Source organism: Balaenoptera borealis, assembly GCF_965194805.1.
Source record: "Balaenoptera borealis genome assembly, chromosome: 11".
Taxonomy (NCBI): Eukaryota; Metazoa; Chordata; class Mammalia; order Artiodactyla; family Balaenopteridae; genus Balaenoptera; species Balaenoptera borealis.
In genome coordinates this window covers 52,162,967-52,190,964 of record NC_138868.1, presented here as the reverse complement: position 1 = coordinate 52,190,964, position 27,998 = coordinate 52,162,967, and the positions used below count along the sequence as shown (strand labels likewise).

Here is a 27,998-nt window from a genome sequence, read left to right as displayed (position 1 = left end):
GTAGGACTTTTCATGTGGCTGCTGATTTGGAATTTGGCTCCAGGACATAAAGCTGAGGACACAGAGGGGTAAATTACCCACCTACTAAAGTAACCTGAAAACAATTGGGGTTAGATACCTTCTCTGAGTTTATTACCCCAGCTCTCTACCACCCTTCACTCTTTTTTAAAAATTATTATTTATTTATTTAGTTGCACCAGGTCTTAGTTGCGGCAGGTGGGCTCCTTAGTTGCAGCTCCAGGGCTCCTTAGTTGCAGCTCACTGTCTCCTTAGTTGCGGCATGCATGTGGGATCTAGTTCCCTGACCAGGGATCAAACCTGGGTCCCCTGCATTGGGAGCACAGAGTCTTATCCACTGTGCCACCAGGGAAGTCCCCCACCCATCACTCTTGACTCCACAAGCTGAACACCTGACATCTCTGCAGCTGTGAGTTCACAACCTAGTGGGATGGGGGAGGGGGTCGGACAAGGACTTTCCCACTCCCAAGCCAGGTGAGGGATGCTCTAGGAAAATCACTCAGGGAGACTGGAGTGTATCGGTTAAAGAGTCTCAGCAGGAAAGATGGGTCACACTCAAACTGGTGACTTTGGGATTGTTTAATGAAGAGACTCTTACAAAAGTGTGGTCTGGTGTTTGGGAGACTCCATGCAGAGGGGCACTGATGTCAGGTTGTCAGGATCAGAGAAGAAAGGACAGCAAGAGGGGGCTGTGGCAGTCCTGGGGATGATCCACTGGTCCCTTTCCTCCTCACCTTGCCCCACATCCAGAGGAGAGGGGCACGCAAAGGAGAGGGAGCAGGGTCCTCCCAGCACAGGGGAAGAGGAGGAGGGAGCAGTAAATTAAGTAGGCGATTGGAATTTTAAACTGGACTGAACTTTAGTTGTTATCCAAAAGTGACTCAAAGTTTTGGAGTTTACCAAATATGCAGTTATGGATGGAAAAGGGAAATTAGACATCATCAAGCAGAGAGAGTCGATGGGAGAAAAATAAAACAGTTGCACGTTTGTGCCTTACTGCATGCTCACTGTTCAGTAAACTGGAAAAGGAGGTACTATCAGTTCCATTTTACAGATGAAGAAACTGAGTTTGCAATCACAGAGCTAGTGGTGGCTAAACTGGGCCAGAACCCTGATCTTCCTGCCTCAGCTTCCCTGTGTCCCCCGACCTCCTCCTTTCCCTGAAGCTGCTACTTGGTAACTCTGAGTTCAGCACACACTAAAGCCACAGTTGGTACAAACAGAACTCAATCGGGAGCTCCAAGGTCAGAACCCAAGGTACACCCCCTCTCACCCACATCACTCAGGCTTCTCCTCAGGATGTCCACCCCAGGCCTTCCAAGATGAGCTGTCACTCCCAGGAGGTAGAGACCAGTGCTGATGGAGGAAACGGAAGAAGCCACAGAGCCCTGGCCTCACATTTAGTCTCTATGCTGACCGCTGCATGACTTTGGGTGAGGCACAGCCCTCTCTGGTCTCCAGTCTCTCAATGCAGCCAAATAATCCCTGGGGTCCCTGCCAAGAGGGAAAACTGTTTCCAATTGGTCAGGTCTCCCAGGGGGCTCACATGCTGTTTCACAGTGGCTTTTAGGAGTAACAGGCCCAGGAAGTGATGTCAAGTTTGGGAGGTGAGGAGCAGGGCAGGGAGGCCCAGAGGGTAGAAGCAGGGGAGATACTTTGGGGCAGGCGGATGCCCTGCTGGACAATGGTGCAGGGCAGCCATTGTGCTGGGAGTGGAAGATCCTTTTCTGACTTCATCTCCAAAGGCTGAAAATAGTCTCAGGTGAGCCCCTGGGGGCTGACTCGGTCTGGCCCATTGTTCTTGGCTGGGACAGGGCTGAGACTGGACACCTGGCTGAGCTGGAGCCGAGACAGAGGCAAGCCCTACCGAAGAGGCTGGAGTGGCTGGGCAGAGCCAAGGCCTGTTGCATATGGGGAAACCGAGGCCCAGAGAGAAAAAAGTATTCACCATGTCACATGGTGCATCAGGACAGAGGAGGATGAGTTTGGCTTCTGGGGCTCATTTCCCCCACCCTTCACCCCCCACCTCAAACACATACCCCTGGGAAAGGTAAATGCATCCTTCATCCTGCAGCGCAGTGACTCCTGGCCAAGTTCCAGCCTCTACCCCACAGGAGGCAGAAGCATCAGACATTCAACTGGCTCCACTCCAAGGCAATGTGTGGTGCCAATGGAGTCACTTCACCTTTCTGGTCACTTGATACTAGGGGAGACCCACTGCCCTACTCTAGTCCTCAGAACTGAGGACTCATGGGGTCTTGGGAGTGCCTGGGGGAGTAGCTGTTAGTTGTGTCTTTGATGAAAAATCTGGGTGGCTGCTGCCCTAAGGTAGGGAGAACTGGAATGTGGGAAGCAAGGTCTCCAGGTTCTATAGAGTGACCCAGAGAGGGCAAGCAGTTGGCCTCAGGTCACACAGCAAAAACTGTCCATCCATTGCCTGCTCTGGCCCAGCTCCAGGCCAGTCCTCCAGCCCTGGGTCTCTGACTCTTGGATAAACCAAGGAGAGGCTGCAGCACCCTGTGGTGGGCACCACCAGTCAGGGAGAAATGGCTAAGCCTGCTGCCATGGGTGGGTGGGAGCCCTCGAGCCCATAGGGGCGGGCTCTGGAAGATCAGAGGCATCCTCCTCTTCCTCCTCCTGCCATCACTTCCCCTTACTGCCCTTCCACAGCCCATCACCTGGACAAGGTTCTGTAAACACACACAAGCTCAAGGGCCTGAGAGCCACCCAGTGCCAAGCAGGGCAGAGGGTGGTCCCACACCTCACCCCAGGATGGACCTGCTCTTTCCTCCCACACCCTGGGGAAGCCTCAGCCACAGGGGACACTCTATTGCTCACTGGCCGGACACACTGTCCTTTCCTTCAAATCACTTATCCCAATGTGGTTACTTATTAAGTTATGTCAACTCCCTGAGGGCAGGGTCCAGCTGGCTCGCCTCTGTATCCCCTTGGCACAGTGCCTGGCGTGTAAATGCTTATCATGTGCCAGGCCCTGTTCTAAGTGCTTCATGTGTATTCATTCAGGTAAGCCTCCCAATGCCCTACATGGGAGGTAGTATCTCCTTCTAGAAATGAGAAAATGGAGGTGCTGCAAGATTGATTTGCCCAAGATGCCACAGCTGGAAGAAGTGGAGACAACCCTCAAACGCAGGTGGTCTCGGCAGAGAACTGGTGCTCTTAACTCCATCCTCACTAGACTGCCTCTCTCATCTTGAATCACACAAAGGGTCGCTTACAAACTCTCCTGCCCCGCAGGGGTTGCAAGTGGCATGGGATACTGGAAAGGGAACTAATCTGGGCATCAGATGGACCTGAACTTAATCTTGACTCACCCATTTACTGCCTGTATGACCTGGAGCAAGTCCTCACCTCTCAGAGCCTGTCCTCTCATCTGCTAAATGGGGGTAATAATGTCTATTTCACATGGTGGTGGTAAAGAATAAATAATAATGGATGTGAGAGGGCCCTGCCTGGTGCCTGGGACATGGGTCAGTACCTTAGCTCCCTTCCTCAGGGGCCTGGCTCTAAACAGATCAGCCCAAATCTGCCTTGACAAGGGTGGTGGCAGAGGGGTAGCTTTGGTGGCCTGACCTGGACCAAGATAGGAGTAACTGTGTCTGGAGGGCACGTTGGCCAGGGCCTTTCCTAGCCTTTGGAGGGTGAGAGTGTCCCTCCTGGGCCCTGGGACAAATGCCACCCGGGGCAGAGACCCCTATGTGCCAGGGCCCCTGCCCCTGTTGCATGGAGCTCACTGAGAAGAGCTGCTGTAGGCCAGTCAGCAGGCATTTACTCCTCCCAGCTGCTCTCCCCACCCCCCTCAGCCCCAGGTCCCTGGCCTCAGCTCCCCAGCTCCATCAGAGGTGGGAAGAGCTGGGGTGGTGGGGGTGATTGCAGGATTCCCACAAAGGCACTGACCTGCACTAAATGGAGCAGAGCCGCAGGGGCAGCCCGAGCCCCTGGCGCACGACCAGGCACCACGCTGACCTGCTGAATGACCATGGACAAGGCCCTGCCCCTCTCTGGCCTGGAGTCTGCAGCTGGGCTGGATAATCCCTGGGGTCCCTGTCAGGTCCTGTGACCTTTCACAGCGTCCTTCAGGAGTCAACAGCCCCAGGAAGTGATGTCAGGGTGAGGAGGTGGGGAAAGGGCAGCAAGGCCTGGAGAGTAAGAGGAGATATTTTGAGAGCAGGCAGGTCCCTCCACGTCACTGCTGGACAATGGTCTGGGGCTGGGAGTGGAAAATCCTGTTCTTACTTGGGCTGAAAATAGTATAAGGCAACAGGGTCAGGAACCTCACCCACCAGGCGGGGGGCCTGGGCACTGAGAACAAGGCCAGATGTCCACACCAAAGGGCCAGACAGTTTGACTAGGGTCCTCAGGAGGGGCCCTGGGCCTGTCCCTGGTTCCCTTAGGGTCTTCATTCCCCACCCCCACCAGTGCCTGCCACACGATTAGATGGTGAGTCAGGCCCTCCTGTCCCCTAGGTCCTGTGTCCTTAGAAATCTGTAGGCAGTTGGTTTAAGGAAGGTGTCCTGGAGCTAGGCCATAGTGTGGTCTCTGTGTGCTGTGGCGCCCTCAGTTCTTGGGGTCTCCAGGACAGCTGCTGGAGGGGTAACTGGGCAGGACATGAAAGGAATGGGGACTATAGGGGAACTTGGGCCTGTGGTGGACACAGCCCCATCCCCAACCACAGGTAGACACTCAAGAGCCCCCAAAGTCACAATGTATAAAACTCCCTGCCTCTGAGTCTGAGCAGGGCTGAGGGGGTCAGAGCTCAGCATTAACACTCCTGGCCAGTAGAGTATCTCACCTGGGTAGAGGTGCCTTATAAACTGGGATTGGGTTCAGCCTGAGCAGCAGCTGGTAGGCAAGAGATAGGCTTGGGCCTGCAAGAAAGGTTCAAGGACAGACTGTAAGAGATCATCACAAAAATGCTCATAAGGACCTGGGCTACATTAACAGGAGTATAGAACCTAGAATGTGGGAGGTGAGCATTTCACACTACTTTGGGCAAGTCACCCACATTGCACAATGCAGAGGAATCATTTGGGTCATGGCTTGTGACAGGTCCCTGTCACATGGGGGAGCCCATGTGAGCAACCTCTGGGGGGTGCCGTTTTGAAGAGGCAGAGTGGGAAGAGTGGAGAAGTCATAGGAGGTAGGTGTAGGTGGGGTGGGGAAAGAAGGACCTTCTCTCAGGCAGAGTGGGCCCAGTGGGCAAGGGCTCTCCCAGAGGGAGAGGGAGAGAGAGAGAGAGTCCTTATCCTTGAGGTTCAAAGTGAGGTCTGTCAGTTTTGCCCTATTCCTGCCCAAAGGCTAGGGCTGGGCCCTGTCCAGATGAACTCCACAAATCTCCAGAGTGGTCCTGGCTAGACCCAGAACCTGTCCCAGGTGAGACTCATCTCCCCCACACTAAGCTCTGACCCAGCCTGAGCACCAACCATTATGCCAGGTAGCTGGATTTTCCCAAGAGGCAGAGGACTGGACAGGAAGACTGAATCTCTCCCACGCTTATCCCCAGTGCAAAAGAAACCTCATGGTCAGGGCAAGGAGGGAGCCCTGACTTGGCCTCCTTGTGACCCGCCCCCCCTCCCCATTCCTGCCTTGAGCCTGGGCACCAACTGCCCAGCTGGCTTCCAGTTCCTGCACCCCCTGCTCTCCTGCCCCCATGTCTTTGCCTAGAATGCACCTGCACCTGGATGTTCTTCTCTGATGAAGTGCTTTTCTCAGAAGTCCACCCACTCCAGGAAGCCTTCCCTGATGCCCTGGTCCACTGCCCCAACCACTCAGCATTATCCAGTGGTGTGCTAGAGAAACTTGTACCTGCTCTCAAGAGCCCTCTGTTAATTTTTCAGGAATTTTGCAAGGAGGCTGACATCACATTGGTAGTCTGAAACTGGCTGTGGCAGGAGTATTCGTACCACAGAAACTGGCAATGCTACAAATAAGGGGTTCCTCTCACCCCCGCACCCCCCGCCGAGAGTCAGCTAAATGGTTGAACATTTACCAGCACATGACTGGTCATCGCCATTAAATCCTAAACTGGGGGATCCTGAGGACTGGGACCCCACCTGACTCCCCTCTGCACCCAGAAAAACCAGGCATAAAAGCCAGTTAACTTTAAAGTGGAGGATGACCTGGGGTCTGGAGAGGATATTCCTCATATGAGACCACCACTGAGGCAGCTACTGGGAAGGCAGGTGGCAGAAGAGAACAGGTTGGAGAAAGGACCCTAGTGTGGATGGTGAGAGCCCCCCAGGCTGTATCCCCAACCTCCAACTACACAATGGGGTCCGGCTCAGCAGGTAACAACACCTTTAGTACAAGTCCCAGCCTCAAACTGGCTCCCAGCCTCCAGATGGGTTTATGACATCAGTTCCCAGACGTTCATCCCTTGGGCTGGGCGTCCTCCTCAGAGCTGAGCCCACGGTGGCACTCAGACCACTCCGACTCATCGTGGGAACCTCTGGCTCAGCCCTGACTCCTTACGAGGGTCCTCTGGTCAACTTGCGACCCTGTCCCTCCCAGGTAGCTCAGGCTTGGCTTGGCTGTGTGACCTTGGTTAGGTCACTTTCCTCTCTGGGCCTGTTTCTCCACTTGACTTGATTAGTCTGGAGTCCAGCCTAGGTACCTTGGCAGGTACAGCCAGGTATTTATGTGGGATTCAGGCCAGGGGCAGCACTGGCCCCAAACCCTTGCCTTTCTTAAAACCTTACTCACCAAATCTCACATACAAATGGTGACTGGGGATGTGGGGACTGCTGAGCTCTCTGGACCACAGAGAACAAACTGCGCCCCTGTCAAATGACAGAGCACTGGGGTCACGGTCCCCTTGACCATCCGGCCTGATTCACTGATGGTCCATATCTGGGGAGACTGTCCCATTTGAACAAGTCTACAGTCCCACCCGACACAAACTGGCACAGGCCCAAGGGGTTCAGGTCCTACAGCCGGATGTCCTTAGTGTTTTCACCACCAGACGGTGTGGACTCTGTCTGTCTAGAGTTCTCACTGTTGGCCGAGTCTTCTGTCCTCTTAGTATCAGTTCTGTTGAACCTGTGCAGGCCCAGCCTGCGGCGAGGCTGGGTGGTAGGGGTGGGGTCTGTGGGTGCCTTGGCATCCCGAGCAAAGCGCACGAGCCTCTGCCCAGCCAGGAAGTAGAGCACAGGGTCAAGGCAACTGTTGGCGCTGGCCAGCGGCCGGGTGACCTTGTAAGCCATGTTGATGGCATTGAGGGTGTGGCAGCTGAGGTCCAGCGAGCGGAAGGAGTAGTAGAGGGTGCGGGTGACGTGGAAAGGCAGGAAGCAGAGGGCAAAGACAGCTAGCACCACGGCAATGGTGCGCACCGACTTGCGCTTGGCCCGCGGCAGGCCTCCCGTGGTCCCGTAGGTCGGCTTTAGCAGCCGCCGAGCCATGAGCACATAACAGACCAGGATGATGGCGAAGGGCACCGTGAAGAGCAGGCTCAGCATGACGGAGCTGTAGGCCACGAAGTGGCTGAAGAGCTCGGGTGCCGAGGTGTCGTGGCAGGTAATGCGGCCACCACGTGCACTGGTGGTGACGAAGTAAAGCACGGGTGCCTGGCAGGCCAGCACCAGCGCCCACACGGCGACGGCCACCCTGCGGGCATAGCGGGCCCGGCCCCAGCGCAGTGAGCGCAGTGGACGCAAGACACCCAGGCATCGGTGCACACTGATGCACGTGAGGAAGAGGATGCTGCAGTAAAGGTTGGTGTAGAAGAGGAAGCGCACCAGCTTGCAGAGCACTGTGCTGAAGGGCCAGTGGTCACCACGGGCGTAGTAATAGACCAGCAGGGGCAGGGAGGCCGCGTACAGCGCATCCGACATGGCCAAGTGGAACATGTATGTGGTGGAGGCGTTCCAGGTCTTGAGGCGGCACAGGAAGATGTAGAGAGCCACGGCGTTCAGACACAGCCCGAGCACGCACACCACGCCGTAGGACACAGGCAGTAGCACGTACTTGAAGTTCTCATTGAAGCGGCACTTGTAGCCCAGCTCATCCCCATCCCAGGTGCCATTGATGGTGCCATTCCAGAGGCCTGGGCCTGTGGCCATCGCCCTGAAGGGAAGTGGGTGGTGGGGAGAACGGCCATCAGGACCCAGCAGGGAAGCCTGACAGCCCCACCTGACCAGGGCCATGAGGGACCCCAAGTGCCCATAGACTCCCTCGGTTGAGATCTGCCCAACTACGTTCAAGGCTTTTATTGCATCTGATCTGCCTCTCTCCCTGGACCCAGGGGGCCCAGAACCTTGGAACCCTGGAACCTTAAGAATTCATGAGATCCATGACTGTCAGGATCATATAATTCTAACACTTTGGAACAGGGATAGGCAAACTACCCCCTGAGGGCCAAATCCAGCCTACCAGTCTGTTTTTGTAAATAAAGCTTTATTGGAACACAGCCATGCCCGTCTGTTTACGTAGAGTTGAATAGTTGTGACAAAGACCATCTGTTCCTCAAAGCCTAAAATACTTACCAGCTTGCCTTAAAAAAAAAAAATCAGTGCCCCTGTTTGAGAACCTCAGGAACACAGAGTTCTAGATCTAGGATTCTGAGCTCTAGAATCTGAGGATCTGGTGGTCCCAAAGGGGTACCATCTGAGATTCACGGAAAGGGGCCTTTGAGGCTGACTGGGTCCACCTCACACCCAGTGCCCACTGCCTGTTTGTGGCCAGTGGGCAGCCCACACCTTCCTGGTGGCATTAGGAAGTTCTTTCCTTTGGCTCATCTTTCTTCTCTCTGGGGAGGCTCTGGCCCTGTGCCTGGTATTTTGGTATTTGAGGGAGTATTTCCAAGGGTCTCCCTCTTCAGTCATTCATTCACCTCTCAGCAAATATTTTTAGGCACTCTTATTCTGGTACTTCCTGCATCTGTAAACAAAAGTCCTGCTCCCTGGCCTATGAGGCTACCAGATGGGGCTGTGACCCTCCTGAAGATTCCAGGGAAGTCTGGGGTGTAGGTGGTAGTGTGGGCATCGGGGGACTCCTGCTGGGGGGCAAATTCAGCTTCCTCCAGGCTTGCCCAGCTTCTCTTCACACATCATCACTACCTTGACCTTCTCCTACCTTGTCCCCAGTGAGCATATAACACAGCCGTGATGCCTGACCGCCCAGACAGTGAGCACCTGGAGATCAGGATGCCACCTTCCTCCTCTCCCCACCTCTCCAATGTGACCAAGAGCTCTCTCTCAGACTATCCAAGTCTGGAAGGCAAAGGTGTGCCCAAAGGTCTCAGGAGGTAGGCTGGAAGTCATAACGGGAGTCCCAGCGGGGCAGGTTTGGGACAAACACAAAGAATAACTTTCTAATAGTGTGAAGGGGCAGGGGGAGCTGACATTATTCAAGCCCCACTACTACTATGTGTGCTTTATTCATGTGACTTCATTCTATCCTTACAACATGGTTCTGGGAGCCAGGTTATCATGCCCAGGTTTCCGATAAAGAGGCTGAGACACAGATCATTCAAGTAACTTGGCCCAGGTCACAGGCTGGGGATAGGCTGCAATTCCTATCTGGGTTCATCCCACAATGGAAGGGGTTGTAGGAGGAGGTAGTGAACTCCCTGCTTATGGGGGTGTGCAAGTATCTCTCTAGCAGAGTCTGCAGAAGGGCTTGTGCCCTATGTGTGGGTGTGTCTGGGATGACAGAGAGGGCAGATGACATGTGTGTCCTCCCCACCCTGAGAATCTGGGGCTGTAAAATCCCTTTCATTTTGGAACCTGGGGTCCTGAGAGGCTGGGGCTCAGAGATTCTGCGGGGCCGGTGACATCTACTGCCTTAGACACTGAGCTTCTTGCCCAGCCTGGTCTCCCAGAAGCAGCCTGAGGCCCATGAAGTTACGATTAGGGGGGCTGAAGGACACACTGCTCCCTCAGCTTCCTTCTTTCCCCATAACCCTCCCCTTCCCCCATCTTCCCTGCCTCCTATTGTCAGCAAAGATGCTACCAGGAGGCAGGGAGCCTGCACTTGTGACCTCCCTCCCACGGACACAGGTTCCTCCCCAAGGAACCGGGACAGATCCAGGGTGAGGAGGTAGGTATGGGGTTGGGGTGCGGGGTGCTGGCAGGGCCAAACTTCTGGGACCCCTCTTGCCTGGGGCCAGGACTCAGGGCCCAGCGTTAAAGCACTTCCTGCATCCCACTCCACTCCTTGCAGCCCAGTGTCACCTCCACCCTTGCTGCTGGAGCCACTGCATCAGCCTCCCTGTCTCCAGCCTCAGTACCCCCAGTCCAGAGGGGTCTTTGGAAAAGACAAAATCATTCTCCTGCTTGAAACCTCCTGTGGCTCCTGTCTGCTCTCAGGAGAAAACCCAGCTCCTCGGTCTGGTACCAGAGGTTTTCATAATCCAGCCTCGGTCACCAGCCGCATCCCCTGTGACCTGCAGTTTCCTGAATGCACCCAACGCTTTTCCCCTCCCAGCCTTATGTTGCTGCTTCAATCTGGAATCCATTCACGCCCCTCGCCTCCACCTGTTGAAATTACAACTCTATCCTTCAGCGCAGCAAACTCCAGTGATTAAGAAGAGCCCGGCCTCTGGACACAGAATGCCTTTGTTCCCTCATCTGTAAAATGAGGTGATTAACAGAACCTATATCACAGGGCTGCTGTGAGGATTAGGTAATTCGTGTAAAATGCTTGGAGCCATGCCTGGCACACAGTAGGTACACTGTGTGTTACGAGCTTCGAGGCTCAGCTCACCTGCTGTTTTTTCCTGAAATCTTTGGGGAGCTCTCTCAGGCCAGGGGTGGAGGAGAGACAGAAGGTCCTGGAGGCTGTGAAGCAGGTGAGTGTGGTGGACCAGGGGAATGACTCCAAGGCCCAAGCTGGGGTCAGGCTTGGGGACCTCGTGAGGGGAGAGGTCTGAGAGCTGTTTGGGAGGGAGGCTGGAGAGACTGGCCCAGAGGGAGTCTGGATGGAGGAGGGGCCAGGATGCCTCAGGCTCAGGGGTCGGGAGGAGGGGGAACTCAGTGTCAGGCGTGGTAAGTGTGAGATGCCACATCATGGACTGTGGGGAAGGGCAAAGGCTGGGACCACCAGATCTGGTGCACTGGGAGATGAGCAGGAGTTGCTGGCTCACAGGAGCTGTAGGAGGAGCCTGGAGGCCCGGGTGTGAGACTAAGGATCTGTGGAGGAGCCATTCCCCCTGGGGACACCGGCTTGGGGTGTCCAGCTCTGCCACAGAGCCCCAGATGACATCAGGTATTTCCTGCCTTCCTGAGGTTCAGACCTCTCATGGGCTGAATCCCCTGGCCTGGTAGAACTGTGGTCCTCAAACTCCCCCCATGAGGTCCTCTGCCCCACTGGAGACAGGGAGGGTGGCCCCTCTGTACTCCATGCTCAGGGAACCCCCCCCAGCCCCACCTCCCCACTGCTGCTCCGCTCCTGCCCCGGTGCTGAGGCCTGGTGGGTCTCTCCTCAGAGTCGGGGTCAGGGCCCTCATCTTCCCTTCATGGTCAACATCTCATTGCTCTACACAGTTTCTTGCTAATTACTCATGATGGAATCTCTGACACTGATGAGAGGGGCGGAAACTTCCCTAAGTCTTTCATGAACCAAGGGAGCTGCCCTTTCCACCTGTTTTAAGACATCCTGACCTCCACCCTCACAGGCCAGCTGGGGACTCTATCACTATGGCTCCCGTCCAGACTGACCCTGGCTGTCCTCTCCCTCCGCAGGCTGGCCCACCAACCTGTGAGTACATCTTTCCTGCCCCACCCCCTCTGACCAGCCCCTGCTTATAGAGACAGCCAAGTGCCCAGCCCTCTCCCTCGGCCCTCTCCACTGCCTCTCCTGACCCCTGATGCCCTTGGGGCCTCACTCCCATCTCCCCAGGACCAGCTCCCGCCTAACTTTGTCCAACACCACTCACCAGCCCCTCTGTGTCCAGTTCTGGCTGGCCCTGCGCTCAAGGGCTCCTCGTGTGGAGGGAGATGTGAGCCATGTAAGTGCCTGCCAGGCTTTCCTGCCTTTGTGTATTGCTGTTCTTTCTGTCTAGAAAGCCTTTCCAGACCCACACACACTGCACTCTATCCTGCCCATCCCTCAAGGCTTTTCTCAAATGTCACCTCAGCTCTGAAGCTCTCCCCCTCCATCACTAATCCCCCAGGGCATTCCTCACACCCTGCTGGGAATTTGTCCTTCCACTCTCTACCCTAACACATTCCAGGTGCTCCTGGAGGACTGGGTCCATCTGATTCCTTTCTCTGGCCCTTTCATCCAGCAAGAGGCCTGATCCAAAGCAGGTATGACATGAATGAGAGAATGAATGAATGAGCGAGTGAATGAATGAATGAATGAATAAGTGAAGCAAGCACAAGAGCTATGGGAGGCCAGAGGGGGCTAAGCTTTATGACGGTGGCTCTCCTTTCCCTTACTCCTCTGAGGACTTTTCAGAGGACAATGACATTGAAGGATTTCTCAGCTGCTGATCCTAGGTGGCCAGGGGTCATACCAGCCCTCCAGGGGCCCAGCCCACCTGAGGCCTGCTCCTGCCCTAGGCAGGCTCCTGGACTGTCTCTCTTTCAAGAGCCCTGCTCTACTCTGGACACATCAGAGAAATGCCAGAGGGAGGGGAATCGGACCCAGGCGTTCTGGAGACGGGTCAGCTCTCTGACCCACATTCCTTTACCTCACCCATCTCTGGCTCAGGTCATGGGTCAGTCTGGATCAGGAGCTCCTGATCCTAGATCACCACCCCCCTTCACTTTGTAGGGGTCAAGTCTGGGCTGAGCAACTTCCCTGCAGCATCCTCATTTCATCCCTCACCTCATTCTTTGGCAGATGCCGCCCTAGAGGTTAAGCTATTTGTTCAAGGTCACACTGCCAGGAACTGGAAAGATTGGGTTTGATACCCAGGGCTGTCTGGCTCTGAAGCCTGAATTCATCACAGCCTGGGATGGAGGGAGCAGGGCACAGATCCCCTTGATTTACCCCCAGTTCAGTGTATACACATGCACAAGTGCACCAGTCCCAGCCTCCCAGCCTCCCAGCCTCCCAGCCTCCCAGCCAGTGGACCCTGCCCTTGCACGCCCATACCTGACTAGCCCCTGCTCTCGCTGTCAGGATGCTCAGCGCAGGCTCAGGTTCCTCACTCATGAATGCACCCGCCTGGACCCCTGGACCGAGCTGCAGGGAACTCTGTGGGAAACAGGAAAAACAGGTCCCCTGGCCTGGAGCCTCGCCCAGCTTCCAGCATTTCTCAGGGCAGGCAGTGCCTGGGCTCCTGAGACAGGGAGGTGGAGACAGCTTGGGCTCTGGGTCACAGGAAGTCAGCCAGGCCGAGCCTTCCCCGGGCTGCCTCTTCTGCTGCAATCTTGGTCTGAAAGAAGCAAAGAGGTGAGCTGGTGTGCTTGTCCCGGTAGGCAGGAGTGTCCTCTGCCCACCCTCACCCCCTAGCCGTCCACCCTTAGCTCACATGTTCTAGGGACGGTTGTTCCCAGCCTTCAGGCCCAGGTCCCCTTTCACGGGAGGGTGGCTCTGCCAGGCAGGGTCTCCCCCATACCCTGCAGAGCTGAGCTGAGCCTCCAGTGCCCCCTCCCTTGGTCCTGGTCTGGAAACAGTCAATACCCTCCTTGCCCAGTGTACACTCGACAGTACTCTGGCCAACCTAGTTTAGCTCAAGCTGGGTCTCTATCTGGAATACCCTTCCTCCCTCATCCCACCTCTAACCATTCCTCCCGAGGTGTTGTAAACACACAAGGACACACACAGGCATGGACACACCTAGATACACAGATACACAGAGATTACACAGTCATACTCAGATGTATACACACACACTCTCTCTCACACACCCAGAGTCTTAAACAGTCAGGGCCTGGAACAGCCTTTAGAAATCACCTCTGCCAACCTCCCATTTGACAGAGGAGGAAACTAAGGCTCAAGCCCTCACAATAAGCCACGGACAGAGCCAAGAGCAGAACCCAGCTCTGGATTCTGGCCCTAGTTTTATGTCTTGCTTGGAGCCCCTCCCACAGAGCAGGCACAGTGCTTCAGTGAGGGGATGGTGACCTGGTGGAGGAACGCCTCTGTGTGGGCAGGTCCCAGCAGAACCTCAGACTCACCTCAGAGAAAAAGAACATCCCCTTCCTTTTTCTCCTGGTTTCATTTCCCTGCAATGGGGGAGTGGGGTCTGAGACAGCTGAGCCAGGTCCCCAAGCTGGAAGTACAATGCAAGCATGGGGGAAAGTGGGGAGAGGAGATGGGTGGCTGCAGGAATAGGGCAGGGGGAGGGGGCACTGGAAAGGCCCTGGACCCCGTTTTCCCAGTGCACCTTGCCCCAGGAGTCTCAGGCTGACATTGGCCAGCGGGCTGGTAGCTGTTTGCCAGTGTGTTCTGGAGTCTAGTGACAAGGTGAAAGAAAGAGCTTCACCTTTTCACCCACTCCACCCAGGGTCACACCCAATCTTCTCCTCCTAGGGAGATATCTTCACTCAAAAGACTAAGGTAGAACAACCCACATTCTCAAAGCCACTCTCCCATTTCTGAGAAGGGTCTCTACCATCCATCCTTCCAGGCTTCAAAGCTCCAGTATACCCTTGACAACCTCTCTCTTTCCCACCCATGTGAAACCCTCACTCACCAAGCCCTGTCAGTTCGACCAATGCAGTGGCTTAGACGTGCCACTCTTCCCGACCCCATGGTTTTGGGCCTGTGTTTCTCCTCTAGACCATTGCACTAGCCTACTTACTGGTCTCCCTGCCTCCACCCCTGCCCCTCCTGTCCATCTTTCATACTGCAGTTATGGGTCTTCCTAAACCACACATCTGACCACATACTATGGAGCTCAAAATCCTTCCATGGCTCCCCATTGCCCTCAGGTTGACATCTAAGTTCCTGAGCCTGGCACTCAAGGCCCTGCTGATCTGGTGCCTGCCGCCCTCCACACTACTCTCCCTCTCCGCCTCCACCTTCATCCTTCTGTCTCCAACACAGCAAAAGCAGTCCCATGGTCATATCTTTGCTTAGGGATACCCTCCCTTATCTTCTAACAGCTATGTCATAACAAGAGTTGAATGCTTTCTCTGTGCCAAGTTCCATGTTAGATGGCTCCATCAACCTCTTCTCGTTTAGTCCTGAGAATTTCAGAGAGGTTGAATGACCTCTCCAGGGTCACATAGCTAGCAAATGGCAGAGCAGCCCCGGTCTGTCTGACTTTAGGAGCTATGCCCCTGACTGTAAGCAGATAGGGTAGGGGTTCCCCAGAGAAAGAAAACCAGGCATGGCTTTCTTGGCATAAGAGAAGCCATATTAGGCCTAGGATTTAAGCCTGGCCAAAAATGCTTGCCCTTGAACAGGTCTCAGTAATGAATGATCTTAAGGGCAAGAGAAGTAGCGATAGCAAATACAATAAATCAGTTGTAAAGATTCCCAGTTCTGTTTCAATGGTAAAGATTAGCCTGAAGCACTTTCTTGAGCAGTTTTGCAAAATTTAACCCCCCCTTGAGGGCTCAACCACCAGATCAACTGGAACCTAAGGAATGATGATGATGACCTTTTCTGACTTGAGTCCTCAGTCAACTAAAGCTTGGACCCTGTCAACCTTTGTCCCAATTATATGCTGAGTTCTCTGCTCATATCCCTTGCAAGTGAATATGCATGTACTCTTAGCTTAAAACTCCCCCAATTTTGCTGTTCGGTGAGACACTGCTTTGGGAAAGGTCCCCGGTGTTCTCCTTACTTGCTGCAAGTAGTAAGTACTTCCCTCTCCTGCTCTTTGGCTTGGTTGTGCCTTTTGGCTTGATGCCCATGAAGAGGCGAACCCAGTTTTGGGGTAACTACCTCATACCCTCCAAAGCCCGGATCCTCTCTTCCAGGAAGCTCCCTGACTAGCCCTCTTTGAGCCCCACAGCTTTGCCTGTCTGATTAATTCTCCACCAGAGGGAACGTCTTACTGGCAGGGCCCAAGATCTACTCTTCCTGGTAGTTCCCCATTGTGAAGCAGCCATGATGGTTACTGTACCCATCTTACAGTTAAAAAAAAAAAAAACCAACAAGGCCAGAAAGGGTAGCCCAAGATCTCACCCAAGGTCACCAATAAGCCAAGGGCAGAGCCAAGCCTAGCATGCAGACTGACTACCCTCTCCCTTAACCTGGCTCTGCCTCTATCCCACACTGAGTCTTTCTCCCTGTGGTCCCAGGCTAGCGAGCCCAAAGCCAGGAGGAGTGGCTGGGGCAGTTCCCAGGCTGGTTGCAGAATTTCCAAGGTGGTTGGACAACATTCCAGCTTCTCCACTAGGGTGGCTCTGGAATGTACTGCCTGCTCGACACCCACCTGGCTGGCCCTGTCCAGTTTGGCAGGGGAAAGTGACCCATCACCATTCTGGAAACTCCTGCTGCCTGCCTCTGCTGGGGGTGGAGTGCTGTGAAGGGAAACAGAGGCTCTGGATCCAGAACACCATTGAGGGGCAGGGGAGGGCACTGGGCAGGTGGGAGATCCCAGTTCTGCCATTCCCAGCTATAGGATCTGGACAAGCCTCAGCTCCACAACTTAACTCTCAATTTCCTTGCAATCTAAGAACAGTACCTGCCTCATAAGTTTGTCGAGATAACTAAAGGAGATGATTTAGACTCATTTTGTGAAATAATTAAAAGAGATATGATTTTAGCACGTGAAGAAGGCAGGGAGGATGGGAGTATCCCAGGAAGATAAGAGGGGCAGGAAACCCACAGGTATTATGGGCAGAGTAGCAAGGTCACAGACACATGACCACAGATCAAGGTTCCCACACTGAAGGCTATCCTCAGAAGGGAGGGCAGCTTAGGGACCCCCAGCAGGACTTACACCCCACCATACCCCATCACTCACTCACCCTTTACAGGGGCTGCCATACCTACACCTGTCCCTGTGAGGGGCACTTAGGGACTCTGAGGTGGGTCAGACCCTTCCGTGATCTTGAGGAGCTCACTGTCAAGGCTGAGGGTGGAGGGAAGAGGACAGGGGAAGAACCAGAAATAGTCAGTGACAACTTAAGGTGATGAGAGTTGAAGGAACCAAGAGGGCCGCTAATGGGAATGGGGGTGGGGGCGGTGATCAGGGAAGGCTTCCTGGAGGAGAGGACACCTGCCTTTGGAAGATGGGTAGGAGTCAAGTGGGTGGAGAGAGAAGAGGAGCAGAGTGAGCAAAAACTGGGGCAATATGTTTGGGAAACTGTCAGTCATCCCTGTGGCTTGAGGGGAGTAGAGAGGGCAAGGCTGGGTTGGAGGACAGGAAGAATCTTGGAAGTCATCCTCTGCCCCCTCCCAAATGTCCTCCACGGGGCTGAAGGCCAACAGGCCCCCAGCCTTGCCTGGTGTGCTTTCTGCACCACAAACACTGGGGCTTGTCTGGGGAAATAGCTGAGGGCTAACTTCAGATGTTATCAGCAGGTGCTGTTGTAATGTGAAGCCTCTGCAGCCTCCTCTGGAGGCCCTGGGTCTCTGTAGCCCCTTCTGGAATCTCTCTCCCCCTTGGGAGCCCTCAGGATCCTGACCGTGGGAGCCACACATTGGGGCTGAGCTCAGAGCATCTGAGTGTGTGGGTCTCAGGTCAGCTAGGCTGGTCCTCTCACCTTACAGATCAGGAAACTGAGACTCCTGAAGAGGAAGGGCCTTACCAAGGTCTGGTCTTCTAATTTTCAGTGTGGGGTTGAGCACCCCCAAACCCACCCCAGAGCAGGACTCCAAGACATCTGATCCACCTCTGACACAGCCCAGCCCCGCACAGTTGCTAAACTGAACAAGTTCGGAACCACAATGCCCTGGACTCCACCCCAGCCCATCACACCCGAATGCCTCCAGCCATACTCAAGAGGCAAGAACCCTGGGTTCAGGCTCCAACTTGGAACCATCCATGCTGTGCAATCTTGGTCAAGTCAGTTCCACTCTCTGAGCCTCAGGTTCTTCACTGGTCAGACAGGGAGAATCACTGCTACATAAGACAGCTCATGAGGAATGAGCAAGACAAGGGGGCAGGTGGGTGCTCCGTGAGGCTAGCAAATCATGCACTGTCCTAATGTGGGGGCTGCATCTGCCCATCTTGACAAAGAGACCCTGAAACACTTCTCAGCAGGGGCCTTACCAGGTGACCTAGCAGAGGAGCAGGGGTCATGGTCAGAGGAGTCAGGAAAGGCTCCTAGAAGGGGCTGTGATCAGGTCTGTGCAGAAGCAGGAAGGGTCCAGTTTTGGAGGAAAGAGGGAGAATGGAGACCCCAATGTAGAAAAAGGGACAAAAATGTTGGCCAGGATATACGTGAGCCTGTGATTCTGATTGTCTCACTCAGAGTGCTTCCAAGATTTGGAGTTCATTGGTTCTTACAGTCCAATTCCAAGAGTCTCTGGTTCCAGGAGTGAATGCTAAATGTTTCTTCACTTCTGTTATTCATTGCTTCTGATAGCTTTGGTTTTGAGATTTTCAGAACCACAGGAGTCTAGACTCTCAGAGTAACACAATCATAAATCACTTTCCCAGGAGCCACAGTGTCTCAACAAACATTTGCTAATACCCCCATATGCCCAACCTCGGAAAGACCCTGCAAACCCAGACTCAGATCAGACTCTGTCAGGCCCTTGAGCAGCTCCAGTCCGGATGGGGAGAAAGACACAGACATGGACCAAGTCTGCTTGAGTGATTAAGCCATGACTAAGGGAAGCCCTGGGGATATGGAATCCAGAGTAACCTCTAACTGGCGTGGGGAGGTAGTCAGGGAGAGCTTCCCTGAGGAGGGGTCATTTGAGCTGGGACTTGATGGATGATATGGAGTTTGTCAGGTAGACAAAAAGGTAGGAGAGCACTGAAGGCAGAGGGAGGAGCATGAGCAAAGACTCCGTGGTGTGACAGTGTGGCCTGTCGGGGGAAGGCTGGGGGATCATGTGAAGTTGGAGTGGAGGGTTAGGTGGCACAGAATGCGGGAGGGCCTGCAGGTCTCACACGAAAAGGCTTGAAGGCCAGGTTGAGGCCTCAATCCTGAGGACAATGAGGAGCTATGGCAGGGCTTAAGCAGGGAAGGACATGGTAGGAGTTGATCTTTGCAAAGATGGTGCCACGTGGAAGTTGGATAGGAAAGGGGGGTCAGAAAGGAGGGATCAAGAAGGAGACTACACACATAATGGTCCAGTGAGGGGAGCTGATCCCTTGGCCCTGGATTTCCTTGTGAGATGGAAAGTATCCTTGCTGGCCCACAGCCCAGCCACAGCAAGACTCCTCCCACAAGCTGAGGCTGGGGAGATTGGGCGCTCACCAGGAAGCTGTAGCAACACCAGGATCCTCCCCAAGGCAGGGGGAGAGGAGAGGAGAGGGCCCCAAGAAGTCTGAGGGAGGCCCTCCTCCCATGCTCCAGGGCCCAGGCAGTGTCACTGTCACCGTGATGACAGTGACAGGGCACCAGGGTAGAGCACCAAGGAGGAAGCAGCTGCCCAGAAGGGCCTAGGTTGCCCACCTTCCCAGCAGGGACTCCAGCTACTCACTGGACCAGACACAACTCAGGCCTTGGAGACGGCATGACAGAGGAGTAGAGGAACCCCTCTGTTCAAGAACTAACTGTATCTCTCCGTGGAGCAAGATCTTCCTCTTCTATTATACACCTACTTTCACCTGGTCATTCATTTCCCAAACACTCACTGGCACCTTCTCTGTACCCAGCCTGTGTTGGGTGATGTGGACAGAGAGAGACAGTGGGCCCGGCCTGGCCTAGTCCTGCAACTGACCTCTAGGATGAGTACAGAGGTCAGGGAAGGCCCCCATAGCCAGTCTCCCAATGGCTGGGAGAGGCCAGACCTGAGGACACAAAGGCAGGCCTAAGAGGAAGGTGTGGGTCAAAAGGTACACCAGACAGACCCACAGAAGGAAGTTTGGGGAGAGGAAAGATTTCACCAGGGATAACTCCACCTCCCCTCACCCAGATCAGCAAGGCTTCTCCAGCCCTGTGGGCAGCCTGAGCAGATACTATCTTACCAGCAGCTGGGTAATCAGGCCACAAGCAAGAACTGAAGACATGTTTTCAGGATGGAATTCAAACTTCCCTCAGCCTGAAAACTAGAGGACCTGGCCTCACCCAGATGGGGCTTCTGTCTTGAATGGGGAGGGTTAAGCTAGGTAGGGCAGGTAGGCAGGAACCCCAACTTTCACCAGCTTTGTGACTTTGGTCAAGGTGCTCTCTGAGCCTTTATTTCCTCATCTGCAAAATGCGAGTAATAATTCCTCCCTTACAGGGTTGGTGGAAGATAAAATGAAGTACATTTATAAAATGTTACTAGTAAGCTGTCTCTGCAGAGAGGGCAGGGAGAGGAAGGCTGTCAATAGTTAAAATTCCAATAAACAGCACGATCTCTCACTATTACATTAGTGTTCTTGTATCGTCTTCAAAATGCATTTAGGTCTATAAGTATCACGCGCCTCCCCTGTGCATTGCATTTTACAGCTTACAAGGCCCTTTCCTAGACACTGTCTTAAGAATCCTCATAGCAACCTGCATTCGAAGACACAAGGACCATCATGCCCAATTTACAGATGGCAAAACTGACACCTAAAGGGGCACAGTGGCTCCTCACAGTCAGGAAAGAAGCCAAATCAAAGCCTTCACAGGGTCACCTATGAGGACTCGGTGATGTTCTCACACTCTTTTAGCTGGTCCTTGGAGGATCCAGAAACCTCAAAGCTCTGTGCACCCTGGGCAGGAGGAGGACAAGAAAGGAGGGGCCATAGCCTCACTCTGCAGTCCAAGCTTGGCAACCATTTGTGAGTGTCACCCACTGTGACACCCCAACCCCTCCAGCCAAACCCCAGGACAGCCCAAGGTAAGACGAAGTGGGGAGTGATAAGCCTTTCATGCCAGCTGTCCTCCCCCCCACCCCCACATACTCTCAATTCAAGACTTCACTGGTTCTGGCCTCCTTTTAGAGGCTGGCAGGGCAAGAACTGTCCCAAGGTCACCCAGCATGTTGGGGACAAAGCTGGGATGAGATCAATTTCAAGTCTCCTGGCTCCTACTAGGGGAGGGAGAGTCCTAACTGTCCTCAAATTCCTCAGCAAGAGCATCTGAGGACTCAGAGAAGTGTTTAGCCAAGGGGACAAGGGCTCCAACTTTAAATAATGCCTGGATGGTTCTGGTGTCAATCTCACAAATGCCCTAACCTTCACGTACTCAACACTACTCAATCCATTCTCCACGCTGCAACCAGAGAGATTTTTCTGAAATGCTGTTCTGACCATGCCCTGCTCACAAAACTTCCAAGGTTCCCTATTGCCTTCTGGATGAAATCCAAGTTTTCAGCTTGTACACCCTGAGTCCTGTAGTGTCCCAGGACACACTGTTCTGATAATCTGTGCACCCATTCTGGTGACCTGATTCTGGTTTCCCCTTCTTTGTAATGACGTGGAGCTCCACTGTAGACAGGCTTTCACTGGGGAAGCTGGGGACAGGGAGCAGGGGTTAGGGGCTGCTGCTGCTCTCCCAGTTTAGCTCAGCACTGTGCAGGGTCCTGGCAACACAAAAATGAGTGAGACCCAGTTCCTGCCCTGCAGGGGTCCCCAGACCTTGGGAGAGGGAAGGAGGAGACAGACAGAGACCATAACAGTCCAAGGTGGGACCAGGGCTGTCAGCACCAGGACTGCAAGAGCCCAGAAGAGGCTCCAACTCAGCTGAGGGAATCAAGGAAAGCTTCCCAGAGGAGGGGGCATCTGAGCTGGTCCCCAAGGCTGGGTAGCTCTCCAACTGAAGAAGATGAGAGTAGAAGGGCATTTCAGGCAGCGAGTATAGAATATGCAATGGTCCAGAAGCAAGAAACTGACTACTGTGCACAGCAGATTACATGCATTTACTAGAGGGTGAAGAGTCAGGCAGGAGAGGTGGCTGGAGAAGGTGGCAAGGACCAGTTCTCAGGGGCCTTGAGTCCCAGGCCAAGGGGCTCAGGGTTAGTCCAGTGGAAGTCCTGTGAAAGTTTAGCCCAAGGAGGAGAATGATTGGGATTTGTGTTTCAGGAAGTTCCCTCCAGGAACTGATCCTCCCACCCCCAAGCAGTGAGCCTGCCCAGGAGGATATTTGTGTTGAACATGACCCACACACCAGCTCTTCAATAGTCCTCATGTTCCACATCATTATTACTCCCCCTTTACAGACGAGGCCACTGAGGCTCAGAGAAGGGACATGCCTTGCCCACGGTCACACAGTGTACAAGGCACGATGGAGTATAGCTCTCTGGGTCTCCAGAGAGCTTTTAGGGGGCCCTGTCTGCTCAAAGACTCTCTTTCCCAACCACTCCCACCAATAGATAGCTGAGACTTTATCTGGTCCCCACCCTGACCCTCAAAAGCTCCCCATTATTCCAGCCTAGATCCCAAACAAAGTGGGCACTTCAGGCTGTGGGCCCAGGGAAGCTGGGGATGCATGATGAAAGGAACAGCTGCCATCAGTCCCACAGACTCCAAACTGGCAGTTCTGGTCCGCAGCAGGGCCTGGCCCTTGGGTCTGGCTCGTGGCGACCCCAAGCCTGACACCTGCGGCCCTAGTTGGGGTGGGGAGAGAGGGAACTGTCTTTCTCCAGAATGACCCTTCGTACCGCAGCCTGCCAGATTAAAACTGCCCTGACAGAGGGTTAACTGTCCTTCTAGGCCACTGCTCTGGCCACCCCCCCCCGCCCCACCCCAGTCTTGCCGATGCCCAGGCGAGGTTGCCACCCAGAGCGCCCCTGGAGGGAGGGGGCTCAGCGGGCTTCCAGGGTTGGCCTGTCTCTGGCCCCGGTCCCACGCGGCCGGGGCGCCCACACCAGAGCACAAACACAAACAAGTTCCACGGGTTCAGCAACTCGACCCCGCAGGGGCGCATGCACTCACCCAGTGACACACAGACTTTCCCAAATACGCGGACGCACATTCACCCGGGTATCCGTGCGGGTATTCGTCCACATTCCACAAGTTCGAAGCTCCGGTGGAGACCCAGCTCGACCACGGACCTGCCGGAGCGCTCACACCGGCTGGGAACCGCGACTCCTCGGCCAGCCCCGCGCGCTCCGCTCTGCCTGCCCGGCGCCGGCTGAGTCGCCACCGGCCGCGTAGCCGGGCCCGCCCGCCGCCGTCTCCTCGTCTCCGGGCCCTGCAGGCGGCCCGCCCTCACCTCGCAGGGCGCTCGTCAGCCCGCAGTGCCCCGGCCGCGACTCCCGGTTGCCAGCGCCGGCGTCCAGTCGCCGCGGCGGAGACCCACGTGCCTGAGAGCCCCGCCAGCCCCGCCCGGCTTCCTACCCTGCCGGGTCAGGCCGGGGGCGGGACGGACTCTGGACAGACCCAGGCACAGCCATCACCACCTCCCGTCCCGACAGACACTCCGCCAACCACTCGGGGACGCTGCCGGGCGATAGGGCCGCGGGGTCAGGGCGTCCGCTTCGGGTGCTGCCCGGGGAGGGGCTGGCGGCGACTGTCCTACCGCCTGGGGACCGAGGCTCCCTGGGCTTCCTCATAAGGGATGATGAGTGGTTTTCAATGACGCTAAAGTTTTGCAAAGTTTGGTATCCTTGTGGCCCCTGTCACTGCCCACCGCGAGACCATCCGCGAACCTGTGCCCACTCCTCCCAGGCACCTTGCTCAGAGCACTCGCCTCCTATTTCCAGGAGGAAATCCGGGCATTCAGGGTTCTGACTTTCCAGCTCTGGAGAGGAGGGTGGGGGGAGCCTCCCCTGTGCTCTCTGTGCTTAATCTCAGCCAGAAAGAGTCACTAGAAATTTCCTGAACACTCGGCTTTTTTTGGTCCATCATCTTCAGCTGCTTCCCTTGAACTGCCTTCTCAGACGACTCCAGCCACAGACATCACTCCCGTCTCTACCCTCAACCCCGCTCCCACGGCTCCTGTGGCCAGGGACCCTATGTCTGTCCCTTTCCTGGACTGTGAGCTCCAGGAGAGCAGGGACCAGGTCTGTCTGCCTTCTTCTCACTGGTCCCAGAGGTCCCAGGAGTTGTTCAATACTTGTTGGATGTTTGAATGGATGAATGAATGAATACCCCCCTCTCTCTCATTCTGGTCTAGGCGTCAGGAGTGCATGTTCCAGCTCAGCTTCAGCACTGACTCTGGGAGAACTTGACCCAGTTCCAGCCCCTTTCAGGGCCTCTTTTTCTGTGAATTAGAGGCAATTACACTCACCCTCCCAACAACCAGTGACCTTCCATGTATGGCTTTAGGCAGTCAGTGTCTGGACCCAGTGCACAGGAGGTCTGTTTCTGTGGCCAAGGAGCTTGCCCAGGGCCCTGGGACCTTGAGTCCTGCTGGGCTCCACATCAGCTGACTGGGGCCTGGCTGCAGCCTTGCCAAGAGCGGGAGCAGGATGGACACACAGTCCTGTGTGGCTCAGCCGCCTTGGCAGTGCCCTGGGGACCTTCACCTGGGAGACACAAAGGCCTCTTGTCCAGTCTCCTCCACCTATTGTCCAAGCTGGTCCATGCAGCTTCTAGGGGGCTAGGAATCTCTGTGGCCCCTACTTGTGGAGTCTGGGCCTTGGAGGTCTCAGTGTGGGGAAAGCCCCCTGGACACTGGAGGCCTCAGCCAACCTCCTTCTTGCCTCTCCCATCAGCCCTCTACTGTAACTGCTATTTAGGTCCAGAGAAAAAATTCCTTTGATACCAGTATGAGGACCCAGGGCTCTGCCTCAGTCTCCAGCCGACTGGAGGGTGGGCAGCCCAGAGTTCTGCTCCTGCTCTGGTCAAGTCCCTTACTTTACAGCAGAAGAAACTGCATCCCTGAGAAACAGTGTCTGAGCTACCACAACAGGTGACTTAGGCCTGAGGCACAGAGGAAAGGGATTTGCCCTTGGACACCACAGCCTTGAGTTCAGGTTCCCATCTTGCCTCACCTCCTTTGATGCTTCTCTGAGCCTCCGTTTCCTCTTCTGCAAAATGGCAATAATGATCCCTTTTTCAGTGGCCCGTCTGGTGTCCTTTTTTCAGGGTTTTGCCCATCATCCCCAGTGACCTAGGTTCAAAGGGTTAGGATTCCCCTCTGATAAGGGGCTGGAAGTCTAGGTCTCCTGACATCTTTCCCTGACACTCATCACTGGGCTTTGGAGATCATCAAGTCCAGCAGGCTCCAAATCCCCCAGCTGAGTTTCCTCTACTTAGGGCAGCTGAGGAGCCCCCATCCCACTTCAACCTGAGCTCTTTTGCTTTTATCTTTGTATTTACTTACATTTTCTTGTAAGAGTTTGACGAACCATGATCCGGCTAGGAACTGAGGCCCAGCGAGTCCCATAGCAAGCCCCACACAAGGCTCCGTTACAGATGGGTGGAAGAGCATGCAATCAAGCAGCCAAGGCGGGCTAGTGGCGAAGGCCCAGACACGTAATGGTTCCCACAAGGAGGGGGGACCATGAGAGGAAGCAGGGAGCAGGATTCCATTAGCGGCAGCAGGTCAGGATGGGGAGGGCAAGTCCAGGAGCGCTTCTCCCCAGGCATTAGGAGGCTTCCCGCCTCTCCAACCCCGAGGAGGCATTTGGCTCTCTCAAGCCTTCTCATCTTCCCTCTCTGACTGTTCTCATCTCCCCTGAGAAAACCCACTCTGAGAATTTGTGCTGGGGGTGGAGCCCTGGCCCCGGCTCAGGTCTTGTCGCTAAGCTGGGACATGACACCTCCAAGCCCTCCTTCACAGGCGCCATCACTGTCCCCCAGCCATTGCCTGCCTTACACCCTCTGGTGGCCACCACCACCCTCAAGATAAATCCTGGCTCTGCAGCCTACCACACCAGACCTTTCCTCCCCGCCACCTCCCCTCCTGCCTCTGCTCCAGTCAGACTGCAGTGCTGAGCCCTCACTCGCCTCCTGCCTGGCACTTGCTGCTCCCTCTGCCTGTGCCCCTTGATGCTTCTCCACCCTTGGTCCTTTCTCCTAACTCCCCACCATCGCTCCTCTAAGTCCCAGCCCAGGTGCCCCATCAGGTACCTCCCTCTGTCACATCACTTACTGCAATCTTATCACTGTCGATATCTATCTCCTCCTCTAATGGGGATCTACTTGAGGGCAGGGCTAGGGTCCATCCCGTTCACAGTTAAATGTCCAGCACACAGCACTGTCTTTGTCACCCGGGCAACCTCAATGAATATTTATTGTGTGAGTAAATGAGTAAGAACTCTACTGATTGCCTTCTTTGTGCTTGTCATTGTCTCTTTTTTTTTAACATAAATTTATTTATTTTATTTATTTATTTTTGGCGGTGTTGGGTCTTCGCTGCCGCATGTGGGCTTTCTCTAGTTGTGACGAGTGGGGGTTACTCCTCGTTGCAGTGCACAGGCTTCTCATTGCAGTGGCTTCTCTTGTTGCAGAGCATGGGCTCTAGGCATGTGGGCTTCAGTAGTTGTGGGTCGTGGGCTCTAGAGCGCAGGCTCAGTAGTTGCGGCGCACGGGCTTAGTTGCTCCGCGGCATGTGGGATCTTCCCGGACCAGGGATTGGACCCATGTCCCCTGCATTGGCAGGCAGATTCTCAACCACTGTGCCACCAGGGAAGCCCTAGTCATTGTCTTAAAGTATCTAATTTAATCTTCACCAGAATCCTAAGAAGTATGTGTTATCATTATCATTTTACATATAGGGAAACTGAAGTGCAGAAAGCGGAAGTGAATGTCCAAATCACACAGTGAGTCTGAGGTAGGTCTCCTGGCCCTGAAACTGCAATGGGCTGGGAAGGAAGGCCCTGCTGAGTTCCCGGAGTGATGACTGAGCCATGGCACTGGGACCAACGCTGCAGCTCTGGTTACACAGGGCTGGGCTGGCTCCAGCAGCCTTGTCTTGCTAGCTCTCTGGACTGCTGCATTGGCCTGGACCATCCCTGCCTCCCTCACCGACCGGGAACTGTGCTCCTCAGATTTCCAGGGCAGGGGCCAGGCCTCTGATGTCAAATGCGGCCTGGAAGCTCTGGCTCTTGGCATGCCAAGATGCTGGCACCCAGGGGAGGCAGCCCCGGAGGCAGGAAGCCTGGTCCAGGTCTAGGCAAGCCTCTGTTCTACCTTTCTACCATCAGGACCAGCTACATAATTTGAGGGAACCAGGGCAAAATGAAAATGCAGGCCCTTTGTTCAAAAATTGGTATGAGGGCTTCCCTGGTGGCGCAGTGGTTGAGAATCTGCCTGCCAATGCAGGGGACACGGGTTCGAGCCCTGGTCTGGGAAGATCCCACATGCCACGGAGCAACTAGGCCCATGAGCCACAACTACTGAGCCTGCGCATCTGGAGCCTGTGCCCCGCAACAAGAGAGGCCACGACAGTGAAAGGCCTGCGCACCGCGATTAAGAGTGGCCCCTGCTTGCCGCAACTAGAGAAAGCCCTCGCATCGAAACGAAGACCCAACACAACCAAAAAAAAAAAAGTAAATAAATAAATAAATAAGTCAGGGGCTCTTTAAAAAAAAAAAAAAAAGCAAGACTTGCTAGATCTTTAAAATAAAAAAAAAATATTGGTATGAATCTCAAGATGGGATAGTAGAGCATTAAATCAAGTACAGGGACCTTCAAAGCATGGGTCAACGCCTGTGAAGCCAGTCCTATCCTCAGACCTTGGTTTCTTCCTCTGTCAAATGGGCAAATGATGGCCACCTGGCCAGGCAGTGATGAGGATGAGGTGGGAGATGTAATCAGGAGTTTCAGTGAACAGCCTGAGGTTGCGTAGGGGTCTGTGTGGACATCATTTGTTGTTTACCTCTCAGCACTAACTAGCAGACCAATTCTTGTCAGGAGTTTGATTCCTCACACAGCTCCTTTTCATGAACTAAAAACTAAGGCTCAGGCAAAATGGCTTGGTCAGGGTCACACAGAGACTCAGTGGGGGAAGCCAAGATCAGAGCCCTGGCCAGTCTCTCTGCAAAACTGGTGCTTTTTGTAACACAGGCAGAGAGAGAAAGGCAGGAGGGAGGGGGTTGCTGCTCAGGACAAAGAGGGCCACTGTGCAGACACAAAGACCTGACCACAGAGGCCCCTGAAGGAGCTGGGCCAGATGGGTGGATAGAAAAGCCCCTTG

At 54.7% G+C, this 27,998-nt stretch overlaps 1 protein-coding gene across 6 annotated transcripts; it reads right to left on the bottom strand.

Annotated features, from left to right (window-relative positions):
* Nucleotides 1–582: 582 nt before the first annotated feature.
* On the bottom strand, nt 583–23,355 carry P2RY2 (purinergic receptor P2Y2). Of its 6 annotated transcripts, XR_014231753.1 has the most exons (4): nt 22,847–23,355; nt 13,075–13,357; nt 4,829–8,097; nt 583–4,175 (listed from the first exon to the last, which is right to left on the bottom strand). XR_014231753.1 is itself a non-coding variant. In XM_082343208.1 (3 exons), the coding sequence occupies exon 3, from the start codon at nt 8,091–8,093 to the stop codon at nt 6,963–6,965; it is 1,131 nt and encodes a 376-aa protein (XP_082199334.1). In that variant the 5' UTR covers nt 8,094–8,097; nt 13,075–13,357; nt 22,847–23,355; the 3' UTR covers nt 583–6,962. The 6 variants fall into 6 exon arrangements, 5 of the variants coding, with proteins under 5 accessions (XP_082199334.1, XP_082199335.1, XP_082199337.1 ...); XM_082343208.1 differs by having other exon boundaries at nt 583–8,097; XM_082343209.1 differs by having other exon boundaries at nt 583–8,097; nt 22,863–23,355.
* Nucleotides 23,356–27,998: the final 4,643 nt, after the last annotated feature.

What these genes read in the sequence shown, in the direction of transcription:
- P2RY2 (XM_082343208.1), bottom strand. Translation starts at nt 8,093, where the DNA reads ATGGCCACAGGCCCAGGCCTCTGGAATGGCACCATCAATGGCACCTGG.